The sequence below is a fragment of the Scophthalmus maximus genome, chromosome 3, assembly GCF_022379125.1.
Source record: "Scophthalmus maximus strain ysfricsl-2021 chromosome 3, ASM2237912v1, whole genome shotgun sequence".
Taxonomy (NCBI): Eukaryota; Metazoa; Chordata; class Actinopteri; order Pleuronectiformes; family Scophthalmidae; genus Scophthalmus; species Scophthalmus maximus.
The window spans coordinates 19,130,630-19,155,339 of NC_061517.1; the positions used below are offsets into that span (position 1 = coordinate 19,130,630).

At 42.1% G+C, this 24,710-nt stretch overlaps 1 protein-coding gene across 4 annotated transcripts in view; it reads left to right on the top strand.

The window, feature by feature from the left end:
• mtor (mechanistic target of rapamycin kinase) overlaps nt 1–24,710 on the top strand; it is an 83,906-nt gene that overhangs the window by 42,569 nt on the left and 16,627 nt on the right. For all 4 annotated transcript variants that reach the window (XM_035644862.2, XM_035644864.2, XM_035644865.2 and 1 more), the window contains 9 exons: nt 4,641–4,716; nt 7,690–7,829; nt 12,186–12,286; nt 12,861–12,976; nt 15,451–15,528; nt 16,150–16,257; nt 20,547–20,672; nt 21,725–21,856; nt 23,722–23,837. In XM_035644862.2, coding sequence (XP_035500755.1) covers nt 4,641–4,716; nt 7,690–7,829; nt 12,186–12,286; nt 12,861–12,976; nt 15,451–15,528; nt 16,150–16,257; nt 20,547–20,672; nt 21,725–21,856; nt 23,722–23,837 — 993 coding nt within the window. The remainder of the gene's footprint in view (nt 1–4,640; nt 4,717–7,689; nt 7,830–12,185; nt 12,287–12,860; nt 12,977–15,450; nt 15,529–16,149; nt 16,258–20,546; nt 20,673–21,724; nt 21,857–23,721; nt 23,838–24,710) is intronic.

A 24,710-nucleotide genomic window follows, 5' to 3' on the forward strand; every position in this document is an offset into this window, starting at 1 on the left:
TCGGGAAGTTTGTTTCAGAGGCCGCGGTTGGTCGATTGCAGTGTAGCGAGTGTCGTCAACAGAGTTCCGACTCCACTCGCTTCTCATCTGCAGTTTGCCAAAGACAAAGCCTGCGCAATGGAAATAACTTCCCCAAGGTGCTAGATAGTTGGCTTCCCTTTGGTCTGGGAATATTGTTGATTGCGTTTTGGCTCCCCCCCCCCCACGAATGAATAGCTCTTTAGGCGTAAAGGCCAGAGAAGTGTCGGACGGCCAGTGTCACTTTTCCAGTGTGCAAAGAAGTAGTGCACATGTAAGGCTGAGTGGTGTGAAAGACCTGACACTGTAACCGACCAGCTAACATGTTGCTGTTTCAGTGAGCCTCGGTCACATGGAAAGATTCAGCCGCCTTGACATTGTCCACATTCACGCCTCCAGCAACGTTCAACCAAACCGCACCTTCAGCTGAAAATCGGATTATTTTTACGGGCACTTCCACTTTGCCCTGCCCTTCTAGTTGATAAGCTTACATTCCGCTTCAACAACTTTGTCCTCACATACTTTTATAGGGGTGTCTTTTAGTGTGTTCATTAAAAATGCAGTATCACTAGGTTCGGCGGTTCTTGAGAGACCTGCAGGACAATTCATATACGGAGACAATATACTGAACAGTGGGATCTTAAAACCCTGAAACCACTTTCAGAATAGAGCTCTTAGACTTTTGAACCCCACTGCATATACCAATATTTTATTGGACCTTGATTCAGCCCATGCTTGAGTTTAGACAGCCCTTCCCATTTTGAAATTATTATGTTCAACATTTAGGAATGGAGTCAGCACTTGGCAGGCAAAGGGCCCCGAAAAATCAGTCGGGATCAAGTGGATATCGTCCTAATTAGATTAGATTAGGTCCAGTGGTGAGGTCTGATTTTCCCTTTGTGAGCTTCACATACAGCTTACCAGCTCCGCGGGGGGAAATATGTACAATTTCCTCAGGGATCATGCGCTTCCCTTTCTCAATGAAAAATCCGAGCCGGTTTAGTTTCACGGATTGTGAGTTATTTTATTTGAGTACAGGGGATTTTCTTTCTACCGTTTTTTTTTTTGGTTTACTTTTCATCTGTGGTCAAGTGTTTAGCATTTGTGAAAGAAAAGATATATTTCTACTCCCGCTCAGTGCCTTCTGACCCAAGGCAATCATGCTTAAACGTATTAGATTAATCCAAATCTCATGTATACACGCTGGGTCGGAGTTTACGATGTGATAAATCATTTGTATAACACTCTTGAGACGAGCGATTGGAAAGTGATACGTTTCCCTGTGTTGTATCTAACGGCGTGCCTGGACCTGGGCCCCGGACGAAAGATTCAGTCATTTCTGAGGAGATTCTGCCAAAGACACGCATGCAATCACTGTCAACATTTTAATAGTAAAAAGCCAAACACAAAGTATGAGGTTGTTTAAGGTGATTTTAGTCCCCCCCCCCCCATTGGAAAGTGCTCTGCTTTTCCAATGGGAGGAGCAATAAAAAGGCCTATAGTCATAAAGTCAGCTGAAAGACAAAACTGTTCATTCTGTATTCAGCCAAAAACATATCCAAATTTTACTTATAAAATATGTTATTCAATTTACTTTCCAGCTGTTTTGTTTACATTGTAGAGTCCACGGTCTGGCCTTGCGCATTTAAAAAGCGCTATCTGAGACCTCCCCTCCTACACCTCTGTGGGAAAGAACTGCATTGGTTTTGAATGAAACGTGATTCGGGACACACTGCACACCGTCTATATTTCATGGCAAAATATAATAAATCATCACAGTTTTTGCAGTTGATAGATCTTAAGCTCCAGCGCTTTTCAGTGACTTCTCCATGCCTCACGCAAGCATATCTCAGGAAAGTTCCAGTTCGGAAGTGATTCTTGTAGTGCCGCACATGAATAAGACAGAGACAGAGAGAGAGAGAAAGAGGCTAGACGGTGGTCTCGAGAAGTTTTCTGCTCACTAATAGTTTGATGAAGTTTTTGCTTTGTGGAGAACGTTGTGTGAGTCTTGTCATCTGGATGCGTTTAGACTGCGTGTGCTCAGAGCTGGTAGCCAGATGGCTTCAGCCGAGGGACAATGAATTCTCCAGGGTCCACAGGAGAGAAAGCCCTTATTCTGATTTGTCTCCTCAGATGAAACCACATCTGGGCAGCCTTAGTGTACCTCGTCAGCTGCGTGCGTGCGTGCGTACTAGCGCGCCATGGAAGCCTTGCAGTTCTTTGTCCATTCGGTGCTGAAGAAAGTGGTTATTTGACAACAAGCTATAATTTGTAAGTCCAATTAAGATGACCAAGTACAGGGGACGTACACGTGTGATATCGTCAGTGTTATTTGGAGTACCCGATGGTAGTCGTGTTTATTGAATACCGTGGGCTAATTATTGAATTGGTCGCTGTAACAGTGCATGGCACTCCGTCAAGCCCCATGAGAGTCACAGACAAAATGCTCATTCGCCCGAAAGGAGCTCAATTTGTCATGTTACGCAATCACACTCTGGTGTAGTTGGACTTCCTTCGGGTCTTTAAGTCTCACACTCTTTGTCATCAGTTTACACCAGCGTCCTTTGAACAATTACTTTTGATCAGTGGAATGTGTGAGAGGACGATATTCACTGTCACGCTCGATCTCCGTTTGTCATTCATAGATAGATGAACAGATTACAGTTTCCTTTTAAGAGCACTCCAACAGGATACCGACACCAATAAGATATTGGCCATTACTTTTAATTTAGTAACATATTCTATATGGTATTCACCAACAATAATCTCTCATTTTGTCTGTGAGTTTCAAATTCTTACAAGATACGGTGCTTCAAAGCGCTTTTCAAACGTTACTCCCAGGTCACATTCACTTCTGTTTCCAACTATGTACAAGATGGCTCCTGTTGCAATTATTTGTTATTTAACCTGTCATATGCTTTGGCGAGACCACTTGCTGTTACCTTTCATCACGATTTTCTGGCCTTTACCCTGTGTCAAACCGAGATTCTGACATACATCGTGGGCTCAAGTATTCTTCGCACCGCTCATGCCTGCTGTCCTCCGGAACTCCACTGCATAATATTATTCTTCAAACGCCAGATTTTGCAGATGAATTAGCCGTGTCCGCTCGCGGATTTTGCAGTTGAAGGAAATGTAATAGACCCGCGGTTCATACAACTGTTTCCAGATGTGGTGGCGGCGCGGGTGACTGGAAGGGTCCACAAACGGGATTTGTGACGTTTTGACAGGTAACGCGTCATTTGTGGAACGGGCGTGACAAATGTCAACAGGTGCAATAACTTTTCCCAATAAACACATTTTGCAGAAAGAGGAAAACCTGCATTGAGGCAGGTTTCTCAGTGAGAGCACCTCCGAATGACGGGGAAATTACTTTTCCTGGAGGAACACGGATGGCACAGGGACACACACTTCTCACCTAATACCAGACCAACCTACGGTTCGGTGTCAGTGTTTCCACTGGCTTGATTCTGCATCATAATAGTGTTGGTGTTGCTAAGCTGGTGAGAGATCACAGCTACGTCACCACTCTACAAATGCACTTTGGTTTCTTACTGGGGCCTTCACAAAGATGGGTACCATCTTGAAGGAACAACCCAGACCTCTTGGTGAAGCCACTTTTGTTTACACCCTCTCCGGGTCAACAGTAGAGTTAGCGTGATGCACATTAAGTGGATGGGAATCACTTTACAAAGTGGGGGAGGAAATAAAGGGGGAAGAAAATCTGTTGTGTAATGATTTGGCTTTGGCTACAGTTGCTTCAGAAAGTATTTAGATTCCCTCACGTTTTGCACACTTCAATGTGTTGTAGATTTTATATCTAAACGGTCAAAATTGCCAATCAGTCTGCACTCAATAACCCGTAGTGACAAAGTGCAAATATGTTTTTCCAAATTAATTTAAAATTTCAAAGCTGAAAGCTCTGATTTCAGACCAATCAGACTCTTTGCTCCGATTTGTGGTCTGGTGCGTTCTGATGCTTTGATTATCCCTGAGACGTGTCAAGAACTTGGCTGGAGACGACCTGAATTGACTGGACATACTGTGGTTTGTCATGAAGGGTTATTGAGTGCAGTTTGATGGGCGAATTTGATCCATTTAAAATTAAATCGACACCACGATAAAATGTGCAAAAAGTGATGGGTATAAATACTTTCTGAAGCGACTGTGGCCAAAGCTATCATTTAACAACTATTTTCTCCCCTTTTTTCCCCCACTTTGTAAAGTAATTCCTGTCCCCTTAATATTCATCACGTTAACTCCACTGTCCACCTGGAGAGGGTGTAAACAAAAGTAGCTTCAGTTTCTTCCTAGAAAAAGCCAGACATTTGACGTGCTATCAACACAGACTCAGTTGCCCGCCTGTGTATAATCACTCAGAAGGAGGATGTTTGCCACAATATTTTGTAGTAGATTAAAAGTACTTAATTTGAAATGTATGGATTTTAAGCAAGGTCTAATACTGTAGGTATGGAGAGATAGAAAGTGATTTCCTCGCCATTTACCAGACCTAATGACAATAGCACCTGAGTCCACATGAACCAACGATCTCCTCAAATGTAGTTTCCTATTTTCTTCAAATGAGCCTAATAGCCTGCCTTTGTTTTTGTCCTATCTTGCAGCATCAACAATAAACTGCAGCAGCCTGAAGCCGCATCTGGGGTGCTGGAGTACGCCATGAAACATTTTGGCGAGCTGGTGAGCGTTTTTTTTTTCTTTGCCTCCAATCAAAACAGGAAACCTTTTCATGGAATGTATTCATAAAATGTGCCAAAGAACTTATCTTTTCTCTCAGTGCCACTTAAAAAACAAAACTGGCTTAACCTTTGCTAGAACTAAGTCCAGCACAATTTGGTAAATGGTATCTGCTTCCCTAGTCTATTCACCCATTCACACACATTCATACAGCGCTGCTATTTACCGCTTATTCTTTTGTCATATTCAAACACTGCCAGAAGAGCTGTCGGAGGCAATTTAGGGTTCAGTGTGTTGCCCAAGGACACTTCGGCATGCTGACTGGGTAAAGCAGGGATTAAACCATTGACCTTCTTGTTTTTAGATGACACTCTCCACTCCTGAGCCACAGCCGCCATTTGGTGTCATGTTATACTGACCAATCAAATACATTAAAGAGGACAAATACCCTGTAGGATGTATGTGTAACGTTGTGCTATTTCTACAGGAAACAATAGAAAATTCTGACTTTATAGAGTTATAAAATCCAGCCTCAACCAAGTATAAACTTGTGGAATTTCATTCATGACTCACTTGTGTGTATTTCGTGTTGTCACTGGTGCCCATAGCATCAGCGCACACAAACTCAGACTTTTGTTTTATATGGGATCTCTTGTCTGCATTCGCCTCTTCCCAGGGTATCCTTTGCTCCTACACACAGTATAACATGGGGAAAAGGGTCATTTGAGACTCGTAGCCCCAGAACACGCTGTTCTGAATGTGCAGCACGTGGAAAAACCATCTGCTGTGTTGTTTTGTAGTCAAGGGCAAGTAGTAGAATTATGGACTTTTTCGTCCAATTGACGGGATATTGTGATTTTCTTACATAGTTGCTCACCTTTATTTCTCTATGCTGTGTAGTTTTTAGAAAATATTGGGGCTACTTTCCTCACTAAAAGGATTTTACGGCATCATACCAAAAAGTACAAACAGTAATCATTTCTTATTGGCCAGCAGTTTGTAAGGTCCCTAAGTAGCTGAATTTACTTGAACCGTCTATGCGACTTCTCATGGGCCCAAATGAAAACCACAGAGTATGTCACTCCTGAATGTCAGCAGTGGTAACCTCTGACCTAATGCCTCAATTATCTTCTATTTGTAAATCTTTACTATTTTCTTTATATTATGAAGAAACTATATCAGTATGCATGTAGAGGAGTCCTCCACCATGGTGGACACTCAGTGTTTCATGTGGTCTGTAGATGGACCTGTTCCATTAGTGAAGTAATGTGAAGTTTAACAATAGGCATGCACTGGACACCTTCACACAAATTTTCCACTTTTGTTGCATAAGAGGAACAAAGCAAAAAAAATGTGTGAGTGCTCTGATTCCTTTCACTCCCATCACTGACGTTTTTGTTTGTTTCACGTACGGATGCACTGGACAAGTCCAAACCAGTGTTGATCACTGATTCTGGTTAAATAGACTGGTGTTATCTTTTTGAATTTCTTGAGACCAAAAACTAGCAATTACCAATCATCAATTTATACCAGTAATACATTTGTTCACTATACAATAAGTATTGTGTGTTTAGCTAAAACCTGCTCATTCCACCTTTTCCAACAACTCAGTAATACTTGATTAGAAGTAATATGACGCGTGCATTTTATTCTTTAAAAAAACATATAATACAACGCTTAAGGACTTTACAACATTTATGTAAAACACGTAATGGACATCTTTTGAGCTGAACCTATGAATTCTTTTGCCTTGGAAGTCAGCTCTCAGAGAAGTTCTCTTTTATACAAATGGAAAGACTGTATCCTGCTTAAGCCCAGTAAACGGGATACATTTGGGGACCTTTCCTGGCACAGTGTCCAGTTAGCCTCCACCCACACGGACTCTGACCTGTCATGAGTGGGTGCGGTGCTTAATCTGAACAATCTGTTGATGTTACTTTCCCCCTGTTCCTGAGACGGTAATAACGTCACAACATCTCTGAGAGAAGATTGATATAGTGCGCCAATGATTACAGTCTTATAAAAAATAAGTGTCCAGCTGAAAAAAATGTTAAATAGTGATATAAGTTCACTTATATTTAGTTCTTTTTTTTTGTATAATCCCAAACTTCTTTAACAGCCACATAAGAAAGAAAGAACAATTTAAATTCAGTGATGACCTAAATACAACAGAAAAGGCAATTTGTGGTTAAAAAAAATCAGGACTCCATTAGCAGACTACCATCCTCAGTTCTCACAAAACAAAACTGAAAAGCTTAGCTGTGTTCATGACATAATTTATGTCTGTGGTCAGTGGTGGGAGGATGCAGTGAGGGAAAAAAACAAAACCTGTACAATAGAAAGCATTCACTTGATTTTATGTTTAGTTAATTTTAGCCTCAGGTTTGGACAACAGTGTTTCCCGGCCACTAGGCAGGGAAACACGCCTGTGGTAAAGGTCTTTCCTTTTGCCTTTGTGAACTGCATTTATGTTTCTCTGTAAAAGTGAAAAGACTCAGTAAACACCGTTTGACTGCGCACATCCAGGAACTTTGTTTATGAGGCAACAATTTGGAACGCTTTACTGTGGGATTTAACAGTTGACAGAATGTTAGAAAAAAGAAAAAAATATATACATGTGTGTCTGTATTTTTGTAAACTTTATCGTTGCTTGATTCTTCCCCAAAATAAGTCAACTTTATTGAAAGTCAACATTTTCATGTAACAGGATTCATTCATTGATTTAAATTGGGAAAGTTTTATCAAACCGACAATATTATATTGGACTTTAGCTGTGGAAGCTGCTCATTTGTAAATGGACATAAGTAGTTCCTAAACTCTTTGCTTGCACAAAAACCTATTTATTAAATTGTCAAAGGTCATGACAAAAAACATGTTTTGGCTCCGTGACGAAACACGGACAAAAGGTCAATGTTAGGTCAATCGTGCGGATTTTAATAGTTGGTTCCAGTTTGATGTTTCTCTTTTTTCCACCAGGAAATCCAAGCCACCTGGTATGAGAAGCTGCATGAGTGGGAAGATGCCCTGGTGGCATACGACAAGAAGATTGACATGAACAAAGAGGATCCAGAGCTCATCCTGGGCAGGATGCGCTGCCTGGAGGCCCTGGGAGAATGGTATGTCTTAATTAATACCCGTTGTGAGTTCAGTGAAGCTACAACAACTAATTCAAATCAGCGCTTCCGCCTCCAGGTCTCAGATTCTTTGATACACATGTTTGCTGACTGCATTCAATTTACCGTACGTTTGTTTTTTCTTTTTCTAACACAGTGCTCTGGGCCTTGTAATACTAATGTTATTTAAGTGATAAAATAAAGTGCTCATTTGGTTATTCTTTATTTGGCGGGTTGCTCTAATGGATAGAAACAGCATCTAAGGTTGTCGACTTGCATGTTAGCCCTCGAATCTCCCACTTTTTATTTGCCCATTTTGCGTAGGCAGCCTATTCCTAATAAGTCCTGTCACTCGACCTTTGATGACTGAGCAGAAAAGAGAGAAAACTGTTTCTTTTAGTTGACTGATGCAATTTTACCAGGAAATTCTTGAGCAGGCATCCAGCAGTGGTGAGAGGCGCGATGAACCCTCACAGCCCCACTGCTGAGGCTCAACTCCATGACAACCGCTCACCTTCAAAGAGCATTTTTAGGGAAAAAGAGAGTCACAAGGATCCAAATATGTGGATCATCACAGAGCAATGACGCTGAGCAGATGTCAATTTGCTTATATAACCTGCTGTCCAAGTACCATTGCTGTGTAAACTATGATTCATTTCACAAGAAAGTGATTCAGTAAGTTCACAAGAAAAATGATTCAGCTGGACAGAGGTTTTGTGTTCAGGTTTGTGCGCCCTGTGTGAAATAAGGCTTGGAGACGATATTACAGTTGACTCATGAGTCAAAGGAGATCAGACGTGAAAGAGCACATTGTTCCCTGTTTAGTTAAGTGTACAGATCCTCGGTGTGCTAAACCAAAACTGGTGAGAGAGATTATTAAAATGCAGTTAATGTTTTTGACAGTTAAACCAAATCCTTAAAAAACGAGTTGAACAGGGAGTCTTTAGTCTAGCATGTCCATCATCACACACTTTCTAAAAAATAGGTGTAAACACTTGTAGTTTAGTTCAAAATCCTTATTACTTTACCAGCACAGTCTGTCAGCGTTTGGGAAATATCATCATTTTGATATGTCCCCTTTTATGTAATAATACTTTTTTATTACCCCTCTCTTGGAGCAGGGTATTGTTTGTGTTTGTGTGTGTTTGTGTGTGTGTGTGTGTGTGTGTGTGTGTGTGTGTGTGTGTGTGTGTGTGTGTGTGTGTGTGTGTGTGTGTGTGTGTGTGTGTGTGTGTGTGTGTGTGTGTGTGGGGGGGGGGGGGGGGGGGGGGGGGTATGGGGGTGTGGGTGTGTGTGAGAGACTGTGTCTGTGTGATTGCGATATGCCTCCCAACTCTGCAAGATTCAGTTATGAGTACTAAGTTATTAGTTAAAATGTAGTAACAACTAATGAGTACTCCACAACGACGTAATTACCACGACGACACATGCACACAGTGCCCATATATACAGATTTTCCACTTTACTTCGTTAAATAAATATATTTTGCCACAGCATTTCAAGGTTGGACTATTTTAGAGTATGTATATGAGTTGTCAGTATTCAGTATACAGTTTTTATGGTATGCTACTAGTATGTTAGTTTAAGGTTTCTGGACATCCACAAGTGTTTCCAAATCTCCTGTTGAGGTTGAAGTTGGTTCGAGATACTGTGAGTCATGTGGTGTCACCAGAAGCCGTGTACTTTTTTTGTTGTCTTTTTGTCTGTATCTGATAGTGAAACAGAGACAGGAAACAGGGTTAGAGAGCAGGGACATGAAATGCAGTAAATGCTCGGGCCAGTGGGGAATTGAACCAGGGACCTGCTGCTTGAGGTGTATGCGCCCTAAACATTATCGGGTACCGGGTTGCCCCCCACACTAATAAAAATTGGTGTAATAGACCTTTATCATGTGATTGATTTGAGCAATCATGAAGGAGATTCATTTCACCTCCCATTCAAGCTGGTACAAGAGAACTAACGGAGGGGATGGAGACGTCGACCAAGCACAATTGGCGTGCGCCCACAAAGACCTGCCAAGAGGACCCATTCACAAGTGAAAACACTTGTGCGCGTGGCCAAATGGTGTGTAGTGTGGGGCCTTTAGAAATTCTCCTCGTTGCTAAATAAATGTCTCTTTGAGGCTCACAGGATTTATTGTAGCAACTTTTTAATTGAAATTCCAAAGAAGTGAAAAATGCCCTGCTGAGTCATAGAGTAAAAGCTCTTCCCTCCACACTTTCCACACCGTTTGTCTGCTGTGGACACTCGTACGCCCGGTGTACCGGAGCTTTTTGTACTTGTTGCTTTAGTGTTGTACGATCGCCAGGCAGCTGGAGAAGCACTTCGCGCCGCTGACCTCCATCCAAACCTGCCTCTCACTTATTTCTCTCGTCTGTCCCTCCCTCTCTTTCTTTCTCTCTGTCTCTGTCTCATCTCAGTTCGTTCCAGCATTCTGCCTGTAAAACACATGCGCGGGGTTTGAGGGCCCTGGACAATGCAGCACTGATTTTTCTTAATGAGGATTTAGTCACGGTTAAATACACACAACCCCAACAGGATCATCCATCTGTTTGCTGGGATGCTCGGTATTATCAGACTGTTGAGGGACGGTACACTCATTTAAAATGTTTGTCTTTTTAGAACAAATGAAGAAAGAAATAATGGGGCAGATGTTATTTACCGGCTCTTATCTCCAGTCGGTTTCTTTCTCATCCTGGGCCAGATTGAATGATTTCTTCAATTCCTGGCATGTATGTATTATCATTAGGACCTGTCCTTCTGGAGAGCCATCGTATCTGTTTTGAATAAAGTCTGGTACATTATGACATAACTTTAGCCTAGGAATGGGCTAGCCACACACACACACACACACACAAACACACACACAAACACACACACACACACACACACACACACACACACACACACACACACTAACACACACACACACACACATAGAGACACAGACAGACACAGACAGACAGAGACAGAGAGAGACAGAGTTCTCTGATAGCTTTACCTGGCAGAGTTTACTCTGTAACTCATCTTCGTTTATTATTTGAGGGAGTTCCACGTTGCGCACAGGTCTTTTTTGACGGCTGCAGTTGATTTATAGGTATTTTTTCTGTTTGTACAGTAGCATCTCATCACACAACGCCAAAACGCACCTTTTACTGGCGACTGGTAGTATCGCATTCGTTGTCTTGAAAAAAGCTGTTAGGCTTTTATGTGAAGAAGGAAAATCATGACCCTTCACTACTTTAGAAAATTCTAAAATAAACCGAAGTTAAAGGATTTCTTGGGATCATATCTTTGGGATCAATGGTTATAAAATTCATCTCAATCAATCAGGAATGAGCATTTCACTCCTCTTGACCTATTTCCCAACTTCATCTACAGATTGCTCTTCCATTTTCTGCATGTAGGATTTTATTGATCAGTAAAATCCCATCAATTTTCACACATCTCCCGGACACCCGGCACTAAAATCATATTTTGTGATTGATTGCTATCAGATGATGCTTGACCACATGAAAGTTCAGGTGTAAATGCACCCAAGGAGACGCCTTGAGGACGGATTGTGATCTGATCGGTCACACCACCTCAAGAGCTGGTCAGTGTCGGAGCTGGTCAGTGTCGTATTGTCACTACATGGAACACAAGTGTAAATGCAAAAGCATTGTCAATCCACAAACTATGTGGGTGGAAATAATGATAACCAGTGAAGTAGCAGCAGCCATTAGAAAACACGCAGCAAGCAGTAAACACATGAAGCAGTCCTCCCCTCAGCCCTCATGCTATTCAAGACACCTGTGGATTGAGTGAAGTCGAGACCAATTGAAAAGCAAGGAAACACAACAACGTAGGGTTGTAGATCATTGTGCCACTTCCTTCTATTCCACCTCCTCAAATTTTTTGATGTTGTTCTTTGGAACTGTGCAAACGAGAGGATGTAATGTGAGCTGGACAGAGCGATCAGATCGCAACCGGATCTCAGTGTGGATACAGGAGAGGCATATTGATACCAGATGTAAATGTAATCAGGTTAAAATCATTTTCTGGATACAATCAGGATATGAAACATATTTTAATTACAGGTGTGAATGGAATCTGTGATTTGCAGATAATTTCAGATGGCCTAACATAATTCAAAGGTATTGAAAATCCTCTTTTGCATTCATATGAAGTGGCTTGTTGGTAGTCCACTCTGCACGTAGCATATACAATAATACTTTGTTACGTGTCAACGTGGAAACCTGGTGGTAGCTTAGATCACTTTCTGATTATGTGATGTGTAAATAAGTAATTACTGTGACTATACTGACATCATAACTCTAAGACTGCTGAATAAATCTGAATTTGATTAATGTTTTACAGGGGCCAGTTACATCAGCAGTGCTGTGAGGAGTGGACACTGGTGAGCGAGGAAACCCAGGCCAAGATGGCTCGCATGGCCGCTGCCGCTGCCTGGGGTCTAGGTAACCACTCAAGTGCTTCACGTCAGACGTCGACTGTCAATTGACAATAATCAGACAAATATGTAAACAATGGATAGTACAGTCTGTGACATTTTTTGAAAAGGTTTGTGCATAAATCGTTTATCCTTCATGTGACTCACCGCATCAGCGCAGTGAAAACAGTTAACGGCTCTCGCCAAGTCTCCCTCACATAACTCGATGGGAATGGTGTCCAGTCATAACACTGACATATCCTAACATGCAATGGTTGAGAAAAGCACGGAGCACACTGCACTGCAGAAGCAACTTCTGCCTATTGCGGTCTGAGGCTTTGACTGTCCACACTGAGCCCGGAGACAAAACGGCAGGCTTGTCGATCTGAAGACCCGGAACATCATTAGTTGTCGTCCCTTAGGAAGCAAAATGTTGATGTCCCAATCATTTATAATATCGCAGGCAGAGGTGGAGTGTGAAGTGACGGGCTGTTAAACTCCAGTCTTCATTAGAGCTGTTAATACGATATCTGTAATAACATAATACACTCTTTATTACAAGTACCCTGCCGAATGCCTTTATCTGATTTCTGTTTCTCCAGGGCACTGGGACAGCATGGAGGAGTACACCTGTATGATCCCAAGAGACACACATGATGGGGCTTTTTATAGAGCGGTGCTAGCCCTGCATCAGGACCTCTTCTCATTGGCCCAGCAGGTGGGTTGCATCATCACTCCTAAATACACCAATATTTCCTTCCATTCAATGTACATGTAATTGTTTCATTTTGTAAAAATATCTCATAAAGACATGCCGCATGAGAATTTGCCTAGCCTCATGGCTTCTGGAATTCTAATAAGTCTTTATAGCCAGGTTGGAAAAGCTAGGATCATTGGAAACTCAAACTGTAAAGAAACAGAAAAAGGACTTTACGACTATTCCACTACCGCCCCCCCCCCCCCCAGGACGGTGTTGTCCTCATTTGAGGAAAGTTGGGGGATCGTAGATGAGCGCGTGCCCCCGGGAAATGGATTTATTCAAGCTGGATGCCCGCGCGTCTCACAAACACCTGCTCCTCCAATTTCCCTGGACTCATCCTCCGAGTGCCTTTCTCACCACAAAGCCCTGGAGCATTGCTTCCCCCCCCCCCCCCCCCCCCCCCCCCCCCCATCCCAACATAGCCCACCTCCCCTCTCTAATTTGCAGATTGGCTCCAGGTGTGGCCTGTAGGACTCTGCATCAGCCGAATAGGGAAAGCAGACTTTTGACTCTCGCTGACAATGAGGCCACTCACAATGAACGAGGAGGAATGAAAAGCAGATGGCGCGAGGGTGAAAGCTTAAATGTCAACATGAGCTCAGTCAAGTCTTCCGGACGTGGTTGGTAATCCTCGAACTTGAAACTTTTGCTTCCACGGGGCAGTTTCCACCCTCCGTACCCCCAACAGCTAGACGCTTTTGCTCCAGGAGCCTTGGCGTGCGTCTGTGTGAAATGTTTCAGGTTTCTCTTTGCTTCATGAATCTCAAGTGTTTTGGTCTGCTGCGGCGATGATGTGTAGACATGACAGTCACGCTCCCGCCGAGCGAAGTGCCACGATTCATGATCCATTCAGTCCTGCGATTTGACAATTTGTAAACTGTGTTGTGGTTTTTTTCACAAACCGCAGCCGCCCCCTTTGGCCCCACAGTCAAGTTTGGGCTTTGTTTTGAGTTTTCTTCAGCAGTTGATTTGTGCAGCCGCTAAAGGTGCAACCTTTAATGTAAGAGAATGTTGAGATTGGGTCATGGTTTGTTTGTGCTGCCAGAAGCCAGACACTGCATTTATCAGGAGTCGTCTGGACTGCACATTTCCACCGAGGCCCCGAGCAGCACAGTAACTCGGGCGTAAACAGGACCATAACTGAGTGGAGGCTGTAAAGAAGTAGCCTCATTGTCACCTTGTCTTAACCACACTCCCATAACCCCTCCTCTTGTTGTGCATGCCAGAAGAGGTGTTTTGGCACGCCATTCCTCCTTTCCCTCCCCGCGAAAAAAATAATTGGTGGGAGTGGGTCTGAAACAGCTGTGTCCTGTGCTTCCTCAGTCATTCTCCCTGATTCTACCCTCCCACAAATAACAGTTCACTAAAACATTTGGCTGTCGAAAGCCCAAGAAGTCAGCAGACTTTCAGCCTCAGTACTCGTGTCCTTGTTTGTCTCCTTGGCTGCACTGGAACAGGTCTTTCTATCAGTCGCAGTTTTTTCCAACCCTCGGGGTTCTCACCGGTGATGGAATGTGCGCAATATCCTTGAGTTTGGAGATGTTGTTGTCACGAAAAGTCAGGGATCTGGAATTGTACAAATGAGTCAGTGATATACAGTAATACACCCAAAATAACAGGAAGGTAGGAAAAAGATGTTTGGTGCGTGAGTGTGCTCTGAAAGTTGGTTGAACATCATAAAAATGATCATGGAGGCAGGATCTATGACCAACAGTCCCTGTTCTGAATCCCTTTTTTTCAGTCTCCAATCCCCCTGCCTCTCTCTGAATGTGCATGGAGGTTTAGGAAGGTTTTTTTTTTTTTTTTTTTTAAGGTGCATCTGCCATCCACAACCATGATTATATAACTTTCACACTGTCGCTCTCAACAGTTAATTCATCTCTCCTCATAAAAGACTTTGGCTCTTGGCAAATGCATCAAACCCTTTTGCTACATAAAGCAGAATTTCTAGTCCTCGTTGTTCTAATGTGTCACTCTTGGTAGCACTTAAGTGAAAAGAGTCTGTGCAGCAAGCAATAACATGACTTTGTTCTTTTGTACAAAGTGTTTTTGTTCCCTAGGTTTGGTTCAATCATGACTAGTCCTCATGCAAGTGTGACAGTGTCATGGTGTATTTTGGGGTCACGCTACCATTACATTAGTGAGGAAATGCCATAATTAGTGTTTTTTTTTGATTTACTAATTAGGAGGCTTCTAAGTCAAGTCACTGGTGAAACCCATGTTGCTAATGTTGAGGAGTGACATTGTATTGAGAAGCTTATGACTGAGCACCATGTAGGCTCACGTTCAAAAAGACGATTAATATGTAAACGGAAAGAAAACATTGGGGTTGAGGGCAAATTTGGTGTATTTGGGTAGGTGGTACATTGTCCATTGTGTATCTTTAAATGTCAAGTTACAGATTCCATGTGTGTGTGTGTTTTTCTATGCAGTGCATTGACAAGGCAAGAGACCTCCTGGATGCTGAGCTGACGGCCATGGCTGGAGAGAGCTACAGTCGAGCCTACGGGGTAAGGGTCCCCTGAGAGAGCCAAAACATTTAACCCCATCTCGTTTTGTCATAGAACTAGTGTGCTGACGGATAATGTCACAGCAACAAAGTGACAATCTATAGAAATTAAAGTCTCTGCTCTACCCTCTTTGGAATTCAATATCCTAAAATATTGCTGTCTTGTGTTCTTATTTTACTGTGTTTACATGGAATTTTTCAAGAAACTTTTCACATCAGACTCAAATTGGAACACAGCAGTGTTCCTGTCATACAGTTATTTCCGGGTACAGTAAACCTTATCCTGTAAAGCCATTTGATTCTAGTTAATTTTGTTCACCATGACAACTGACAGCAGACAAACACCAGCTGCCATCTAGATTTTGGATGCTGTTTCATTTGTCAGATGTAAACAAAGCAATCAAATGGAGACGACTGACCTTCTCTGACAGTTGCCTCTCACAATTGTCCAGTGGGTTGCTGGATGCATTCAGTCGCAAGTTCAGATTTAATTTACAAGCTGGTATGATTCTTTTATAATGGGCATAAGGGAATATTGCATGATCTGGGCAATTGGAACTGTAATTTAACAATGAATGCCTGGATAAGAATGAATGTGTGCATGCTTGTGTTTGTTTTCCAGGCCATGGTGTCTTGCCAGATGCTGTCAGAGCTGGAGGAGGTGATCCAGTACAAGCTGGTTCCAGAGAGGAGGGACATCATCAGGGAAACATGGTGGGAGCGGCTTCAGGTAACCACTGCACATGATATATGGACACACACACACAAACTCACGTGCGCAACTACGAATACAATATAAAGCAGATGTTGGAAAGGCTACTGTTACTAATGGGAAACATTACAAGCCTTGCACCATATGTACAGTCAAAGACTGTGAATACCTCAGTGTGGCTTCACCATCTAGTAAGATCCTATGTTCACTTCTTTCACGCATGCTGCATAAACTAGCTACAATATAGGCCGTTTTAAATTTCAGTCACCATCATGAAATTGTAGTTGCACCAAATGGGGAAAAAAAATAATCGATCGTCTGAGTTACAACACATTCACAAAGAAAGAACATGTTAAATTATGGCATTATTAGTGATCTATTGTAATTTTTCTTGTCATAATAGCAATGGATGTGGTCTTGGATGTTGTAATGAGCTATGTTTTGATTTTATTTACTGAATACAGTGGGCAGCAACAGGTCAACAACCCACTCACATTAGACAGTAGCGGCAGAAGGTAAACTGCTCGTTGCTGTTGCCTTACACTCAACTTGAAGCTCATGATGTCATGCAAAGGGAAAGGTGACTGGATCTGATCACACTGATAAAAAAAAAGAGTGACATGTTGAAAAAGTCCGATCAGATTTGTACCCACACTTTTAAAATTAACTTCAACCACTCACTTGTGCCTGTGTGCTGATAGCCACGGTGACTATCCAAAGGTCATGACCATAAGTGAGAGTTGGCACATACAGTAAATGGACTTGTTACCCTGGGTTACCCTGGGTACATTGGGTTATTAGAACTGACCTTTACAACACGGCTTCACTCCAAGATCATTTTTGATCAAACTGCAGTTGCCAGTTTGATTTGACCTTTGTAAAAATATTCAGGGGGGGAAGCATTTCTCATTTTGTGCAGCCCACTGTGTAAACCCATCTAGACTCCCTCTGCTTCCCAAGACTGATTATGATTATGGTTATTATCTTTATTAATTGTGAATTGCAGAGCTGTACATGCTGTTAAATGAGACAGGAGGACGTGTGGAAGGAACCGCAAATCCACAAGTGGTTTGGAAATATTTGCCGCCTGCCAAGGCGTTGGAATTTGAGACAAATGCCATCCGATTTAAGATAATACTGTTAAAGTTCATCTTTTCCGTGTTGGCCATTTTACAGCTGAATCAAAATGTGATTATTCGAATGGACTCGCCTTGTATGTGCACTTTGAGTGAAAAGTTCAAGTCAGGCAGATAAACTGAAAACTTTTCATCTGGTATCCCTGACTCTCCGTATTATACATACTGTATTAAACTTGATTTAATACAGCATGGATAATGCTACTTACACTCATTCCCTGTTTGACATTCCTCATCTCCTGCTCACATGTTGCTGACGTTTAAGAATATCTTCATCACCAAAGCACAAAAACCTGCATCATCCTTTACTTTACCCACAGCCCAGCAAGATTGTATTTATCCTCAATCTACTATCCTTAAGTTCTCTATCATACTTTTTTTCCAAAGTGGGGAAATGATTGTTTTAGATTAGTATCGGATCGGTATCTACAGATACTCAAGGTTGCAGAATCAGTATTAGATTGGACACGAAAAAGTGGTATCGTCCCATCCATACTGATAATTAAGGAGGATTATTTGTAGCTGTACCTGGTTATTATTTCTCTTGCAAAACAGCAGACAAGATGGCGTACCTTTTCATAAAACCAAACAACTTCAGATTTAGTTTGATATGAGTCAACAGTAAGGCTTCGTTTAAGACAAAAACACCTCTGTTCCTTTCAAAACTATATATTTTTGTCGTGATTGGTATTTGCTTACCTGTCTAAGTGCAATTAAGTCAAATGAATGTTTTTTTTACATTTTAGATGTTTTATTAAATTAGCTTGACCATTGAATGGGAAGCATTTCACACACACACATGCAAGCGCCTGCACACACACACATCTGTGCAGTAAAATTAAGATATTCATCATCTTTTTACATTAAATCAATGAAGTTGATGCTTTTGTCCAAAGTGACTAACAATAAGTGCATTCAACAATGAAGATATTCCCCAAAAAGTCCAAGAATCATAGGACATAAACATTTATCAAACAGGAAAAACAGTTTCAAGTGCTCCACTTTAGATTTTGTATTCTTTTTTATTCAAGGACTAATGGTGATGAACAGGTGAGTTTTCGGTCTGAGACTTTGCAGGGTTTTTGCTGTCCTGAGCAGTTTCACCATTGAGGAACCAGGACAGAAAAAAGACAGGATTTAGTTGAGCGGTGGCTTCCCACCGCTCGCAGTGAGGGCGTCGCAAGCCGCTTGGCAGTGGCAGAGCGTAGTGGACGGGCTGGGGTGTAAGGTTTGACCACGTTCTGGTTGTAGGAAGAGCCTGAGCAATTCGCAGCACAGCAGGCGAGAACCAGTGCCTTTAATTGGATTCGAGCCACCACCGGAAGCCAGTGCAGGTTGCGGGGGAGCGGTGTAGTGTGGGAGAACTTAGGTAGGTTGAAGACCAACCGGGCCACTGCATTCTGGATTCTGCACATGCTGTTAGACCAGCTAGGAGGGAGCAGCAGCAGTCGGGGTGAGAGTCTGCACCAATACCTGCATTGCCTTCCTGGTGAGGAACGAACGTATCCTCCTGATGTTGTGGAGGATGAATCTGCAGGAGGGGATCATCACTGCGATGTTGTCAGGTCGCCCACACACAGGTTCCTTTCAGTCTGAGCAGGAGTCACCACAGAGTTTTCTCCATGGTGATGGAGAGGTCGTTGATGGGAGACGCCTTCCCTGGTAGGAAAAGCATCTCGGTCTTGTCCAGATTGAGCCCCAGGTGGTGCGTCGACATCCATTGGGAAATGTCAGCCACATGCAGAGCTTGTGCGGCCGCCTGGGTTTCATCTTGACTTTTTTTCCATTCATAAAAGATGGAGGTTGGTTAGACGGGGTGTTTGGGATCACGAGGAGTCTTCCTGAGCAAACAGTCGGCGCCCATAATGGCAGCACCAAAGCTGGGGCTGCAATACTTCACAGGTTTGTCCTCTCCATAGTGATTTATGGGAGGCTGACCTCACACATCTGTCAGGGATTCATTCGCTGCTCCACTCCGTTACTCTTTCTTCCTCCGTCTGTCTCTTCCTCATCAAAGGAGTTGGAGATATGGCAAAGGGTGTATTAAAACACAGCGCCCCATTGCATTTGTCTCATGTATATAATTATGAATGAATGAATTCATACACTTCTCTTCTTGTGGCAACCAGTTTGAATTTGGGACCGTTATCTTTAGGTTGCAGTTTGATACTTGGAATCCCTATTCTGTTTTTGAAGTGTATCTGCTTCCTCTAAATGCAGATCATGGGAGATTTAAACTCTCCTCCTAGTGAACAATTAGGACAGGTCATACTTCAACTTTCTTTACCATTCCCTCTGCTCCTACACACCAATTGTTGAACCATTTACTTTTTAATGGACATTTGTTTACCCACTCTCCAGCCCCTGTGACAGAAGAACGGTCAGTCCTTTAGGCTAAATCAGTATAGTTTATAGCTTGCTGTTTATTAATGGCTCTTCATCGTTTTGGTGTGATCTATAGACAAATAGGAGTTCAGCCACCTTTAAAATGGGCAGGGGATGTGCTTTTGATATTCAAATAGGTTGCATAGGTTGATTTTTTTAACATAACAGAATAAGGGCCCATGTCCTTAAAGAAACATGACATGCAACTAAGAATGGTACTGCTGGATTCAGGGCCACAGCAGTTTTGTGGGACCACCTGACCACCATGATGCCCCTAATGATACACGGTTGTTCCTTTCAATGAGGTTGGGTGAACTGGATAATTTGATTTTGCACTCAGCCCCGTATCCTATCATGTTAAGTCTACTTCAGAAACCGTAGAATTTTTTCCCGCAGCCCCAGCTTTCAACAGCTTACTAAAAGATTTGTGTGGACATACTTTTGCCATCTAAGGAAGTTCCAGGGGGCAGAATATCTTGATATCCTGATATCATGAAAATGAGGGTGAGGTTGGGGTTGAGAGAATATTTAATTGGGCATTTCAGCTGATGATCTTTACAGATGTATTTAAAATGACCTGCATGTGTGTCTGTGTGTGTTTTTCTTCTGTTTTCTGACACATGAACCCGCACTCACGTGTGAGTGACACGGACCATTGGTAATAATAGTACCGCCACGTGTTTTCTTTTCTCTTTAACTAGTAGGCGCCTCTCTTCGAAGCGAGTAACAAAAGAACAGGGCGTTTAACCTGTCCGACCCTCGTTATTTTTCTGTTATTCCCTCCAGGGCTGTCAGCGTATTGTGGAGGACTGGCAGAGGATCCTGATGGTGCGATCACTGGTCATCAGCCCCCACGAGGACATGAGGACTTGGCTGAAGTACGCCAGCCTCTGTGGCAAAAGCGGACGCCTGGTCAGTACATTTAATGGAAGGCAACAAAAATAAGAACCAAGATGCAATAACCTGCATTGTGTTTAAAAAACTCCTATGGGTAGGATTTTAAACTTGAGATATGCCATCAACTAGTTCGACACACTTATACGTTTTGTTAAAATAAATTTTAAAAGGGTGTTACTGTATAGTATTTGCTAAAAGGAGAACTTGCACCCAATAAAATACAGTTAACAGTACATTTCTACCACCTAAAACCAACTACTACACCATAACAAACTAGTTGAAAAGACAACCATGATGCATAGTAGGACATAATAAAATTGACAATGTATCTGTCCAAAGTGCCGTACTATCGCCATTGGCTGACCCTGATCATGCATACTGTAATTACTTATAATCCCGTAATATTCAGGAGGAATAGATCAGAGTTAATTAAATAAACCTTTTGAAACGGAAAAGGGAAGTCAGGCTCTGACGCAGTTAACTGAAACCATGAATTCCAGCCATGAAATTGAACTTTACTTCAACCTGTTTCGAGTTGGCACTGATGAAAATAGCGCAGCACTCTCAATCACACTGTTTAGAAACCTGAAGCCACATATCTTCTCAATGAAAGTGGTGCCAATTTCCTTCCGTATACTTTGTTTTACCTCACTGTTACTCTTGACACACACACACACACACACACACACACACACACACACGTAATTGGCCAACGTAATGTGATTTGCCGGGTTGGAAAAAATGACCCCACTAAGATTTACTGACACATTGCGGAGTGGTGAGGTTTGAGTTTCTGGCCCTTCTCTTACCTTCTGCCTTTTTATCTTCTAAAATGCTCTTTATTCATATAATCTTAAATACTTGACCTTTGTTCTTTCTTTGTTTTAGTTTATTTTACTCTTTCATTACTCACTCTTAAACAAATATAAAGAGGTCGATGTGTAATCAGGCTCTGTATTGTCTTGGGAGATTGCTGCCTTTCTCGCCTTCTGGGTTCTTCTTGAACTATAAACCTTCTGACCATTCATTTGCCCTTTTAACCTTTGTTGAACTCCTCTCGCCGTCAGGCTCTGGCCCACAAGACCCTGGTGCTCCTTCTTGGTGTCGACCCCTCCAAGCAACTTGATCACCCGCTGCCCACAGCCCACCCACACGTCACCTACGCTTATATGAAGTACATGTGGAAGAGTGCCCGCAAGGTAGGAGCAAACGGATTGTTGGTGATTTGCAACTTAGACAATAGTTTTATATAACACTTTATCACCTGAATATGCAGCTCCACTCAGCTCCACTCTGCTTTGCAGAACTTTTGTGAGCTACATCTTTTATTTTATTTTAATTTTAGCAGTCTGACCAACAGTGTTATTGTTTTTGTTCATTCTCCCTGCTTTCGTAGTCACTAGGCTGGACTGTAGCTGCCGACTGTTTTCAGTGAGCAACTACTGTAGCTGGAGAACTTAGGGGAACATTTAGCAGCTGAAGAGCCAGATATTTCCCCTGGGAGTTGGTGGAGACTAAAAACAGAGCTATAGGTTAATGCAAGTATAAACCAGCCTTTTAATGCAATGAACATTGGCTGTTATATTAATTTGTAAATTGTATAATATGCTAATTATTAAATGTGCAGGTAGCCAGCCAGGTGGTTACACGTGTTGTGTAATTTTGCCTCTGGATAGGCCTGTAAATTGACCCCAACAAGCTCCATGAATAAAATAATGTGTGAGGTATACTATTATGTTAATGATGTTAGAAATGTTTTGTTGAGCTTGTTGGGAGTGATGTCTATGTAACATAAAATTAGCTGATCCAGATGATGACTTTATGGGGGGAAAATCCTAAATTTATTGCAGTTGAAGTCACATTGTATTTAATTTGGTCACCTAACAGCAAATCTCTATTGAATTTTTTTATTTTGGGGAGTGTCGTTATCATTAAGATATTTGAATGTTCCTCTGACTGAGTTGGAGTGTTTGGGAAATTGCAAGGTCGCAGGGTTTGTAGGCTGAGACTGGCTCATGTGGCGCAGTCTTGTGTAAAGTTTGAACCTTCTCTGGTGGTCAGTAAAATCGACTGTTACATTTACTGTATATTAATGCTGATATCATACTTCTGTATCCATAGTAGCAGTGGATCAAGTGAGCCTCACTTAGTTTTGAACGACATACGGGTGTCGCCCCCCCACACACACACACACACTTTCACATACAGTATGTACACTCACCAGACACACAGAAACACACACACATATATTACTAGGTGTTGAAAAGGTTTGTGGCTCCAGAGTGCAGGTCTCATTAGGGGACTTAGGTAAGTGTGAGCACAAGCATTGCTGTTGTCAGGACCAGCTGCACCAACACTCACCAGATGAATCAGAATTTTGAAACACACACACACACACACACACACACACACACACACACGCACACACGCACAAAGGCTACTTTTTCCAGTGCTTTGGAACAGTATAGAACATCAGCTCAGCTTTACTAGTATTATTGAGTGAAAACCATGCAACCTTGGGTCATCTGCTGGGCTTTGTACTTCTTACTGAACAGGACCTGATTCAGTCAGTCAAATAATTCAGTCATTCTTGACGGCAATTTTCCCATAAATCATTTTATATTCTTTTTGTGTGAACTTTTTTCTAAGTTCATGCATAGAGCTAGAAAATGCTGACCACTGCAGATATGCAGTCTGGTTCTTCTGACATGCTCACAATAATCTGTCCCTCATTTCTTACAGCTGTGCTCAACATCACAAATCTGTGCTAGCCTTTCCGTTATTTAGATCAGACATGGCTCAGTCACAGTAGTCCCAACTGTGATATGAACATTACACAGGAGAGTCAATGCAGTAAAAAAGGTGAAGCAGTAAGATCATTGCAACTGATCAAAACAAATTGTGCCAGTCGAATTAGCTCTGTTTTGTTCACTGCTAATCACATATCACATACGACATGCGTGTATTTAATTCAGAGTTATTTCAGTTAAAAAGCAACAAATTCATTCATATTTCTCTTGACTGACACCAAGCCTCTACTTGCATGTGATTTGTACTTCTCCAGATCGATGCCTTTCAGCACATGCAGCACTTTGTGCAAGGGATGCAGCAGCAAGCCCAGCACGCCATCGCCGCCGAGGACCAGCAGCACAAGCAGGAGGTCCACAAACTGATGGCCAGGTCTGTCTCTCCTTTTTTTCTTTCTTTTTCACTGAGGAGACCTGTCACAATAGGTGACAGGTGTTAACAGTAAAATGAAGAATGGCTGAACTCCATTATGAGCTGCTTCAGTTTTAGGTTATTGTGCGTGTCAACTCACTGTCCCCAAAAAGAATGGCGCTATTGTTAATGTTATTGCAACACCTGTGCTTTTCCCTGCTATGATGAGGCATATTAAGGTTGGATTATGGTGAATATCAAGTGTCTACATATCCTTCCAATCCTTTTCAGTTTTATTATGCCTCCCTGCTCAGGCAACAAGCCTTAACTGGAGGCATTCTGTTTTTCAGTTTGTCCGTTTGTGCAGTTAATACCCTTTTATTAATGTTCCTCTGCACTCCGGAGAGACATGGATGTAAACTGCAACTTGACCGGGTGGTGGAGGAAACACCCACTCAGTCCTTGTTGAGTGAAGGCCCAATATACTGAAGATATAATTCCAGAACACTTACACTATACTCGTCACTATAATTACATTAGAATAACTTGTAAAATACAAGAAAACATATATGTTGTACCTGTCTACTGTAAGACAAAAGAAAAAAAAAAATTAGTTTTGATCTAATGGCTCAGATCAATAAAACATTTGTTCAAATATCTATCAAATGTTTAAATGGTATATACAGATACTTATGGACAAGCCTTAATCCTTGCATTAAGGCTCAGAGGCCATGGTTTCCCATGCCTTTAGTTATAGTGCATAATAATAGGACAAAACTAAATAAGATCGGGGGGGAAAATCCAGGTAAAGTTCAACAAAATCCATGATAGAAACAGAACTTAATAAACAGAACCAGAAGGTTGGCATTCACCTTTGTGAGCAAAGTGAAATTT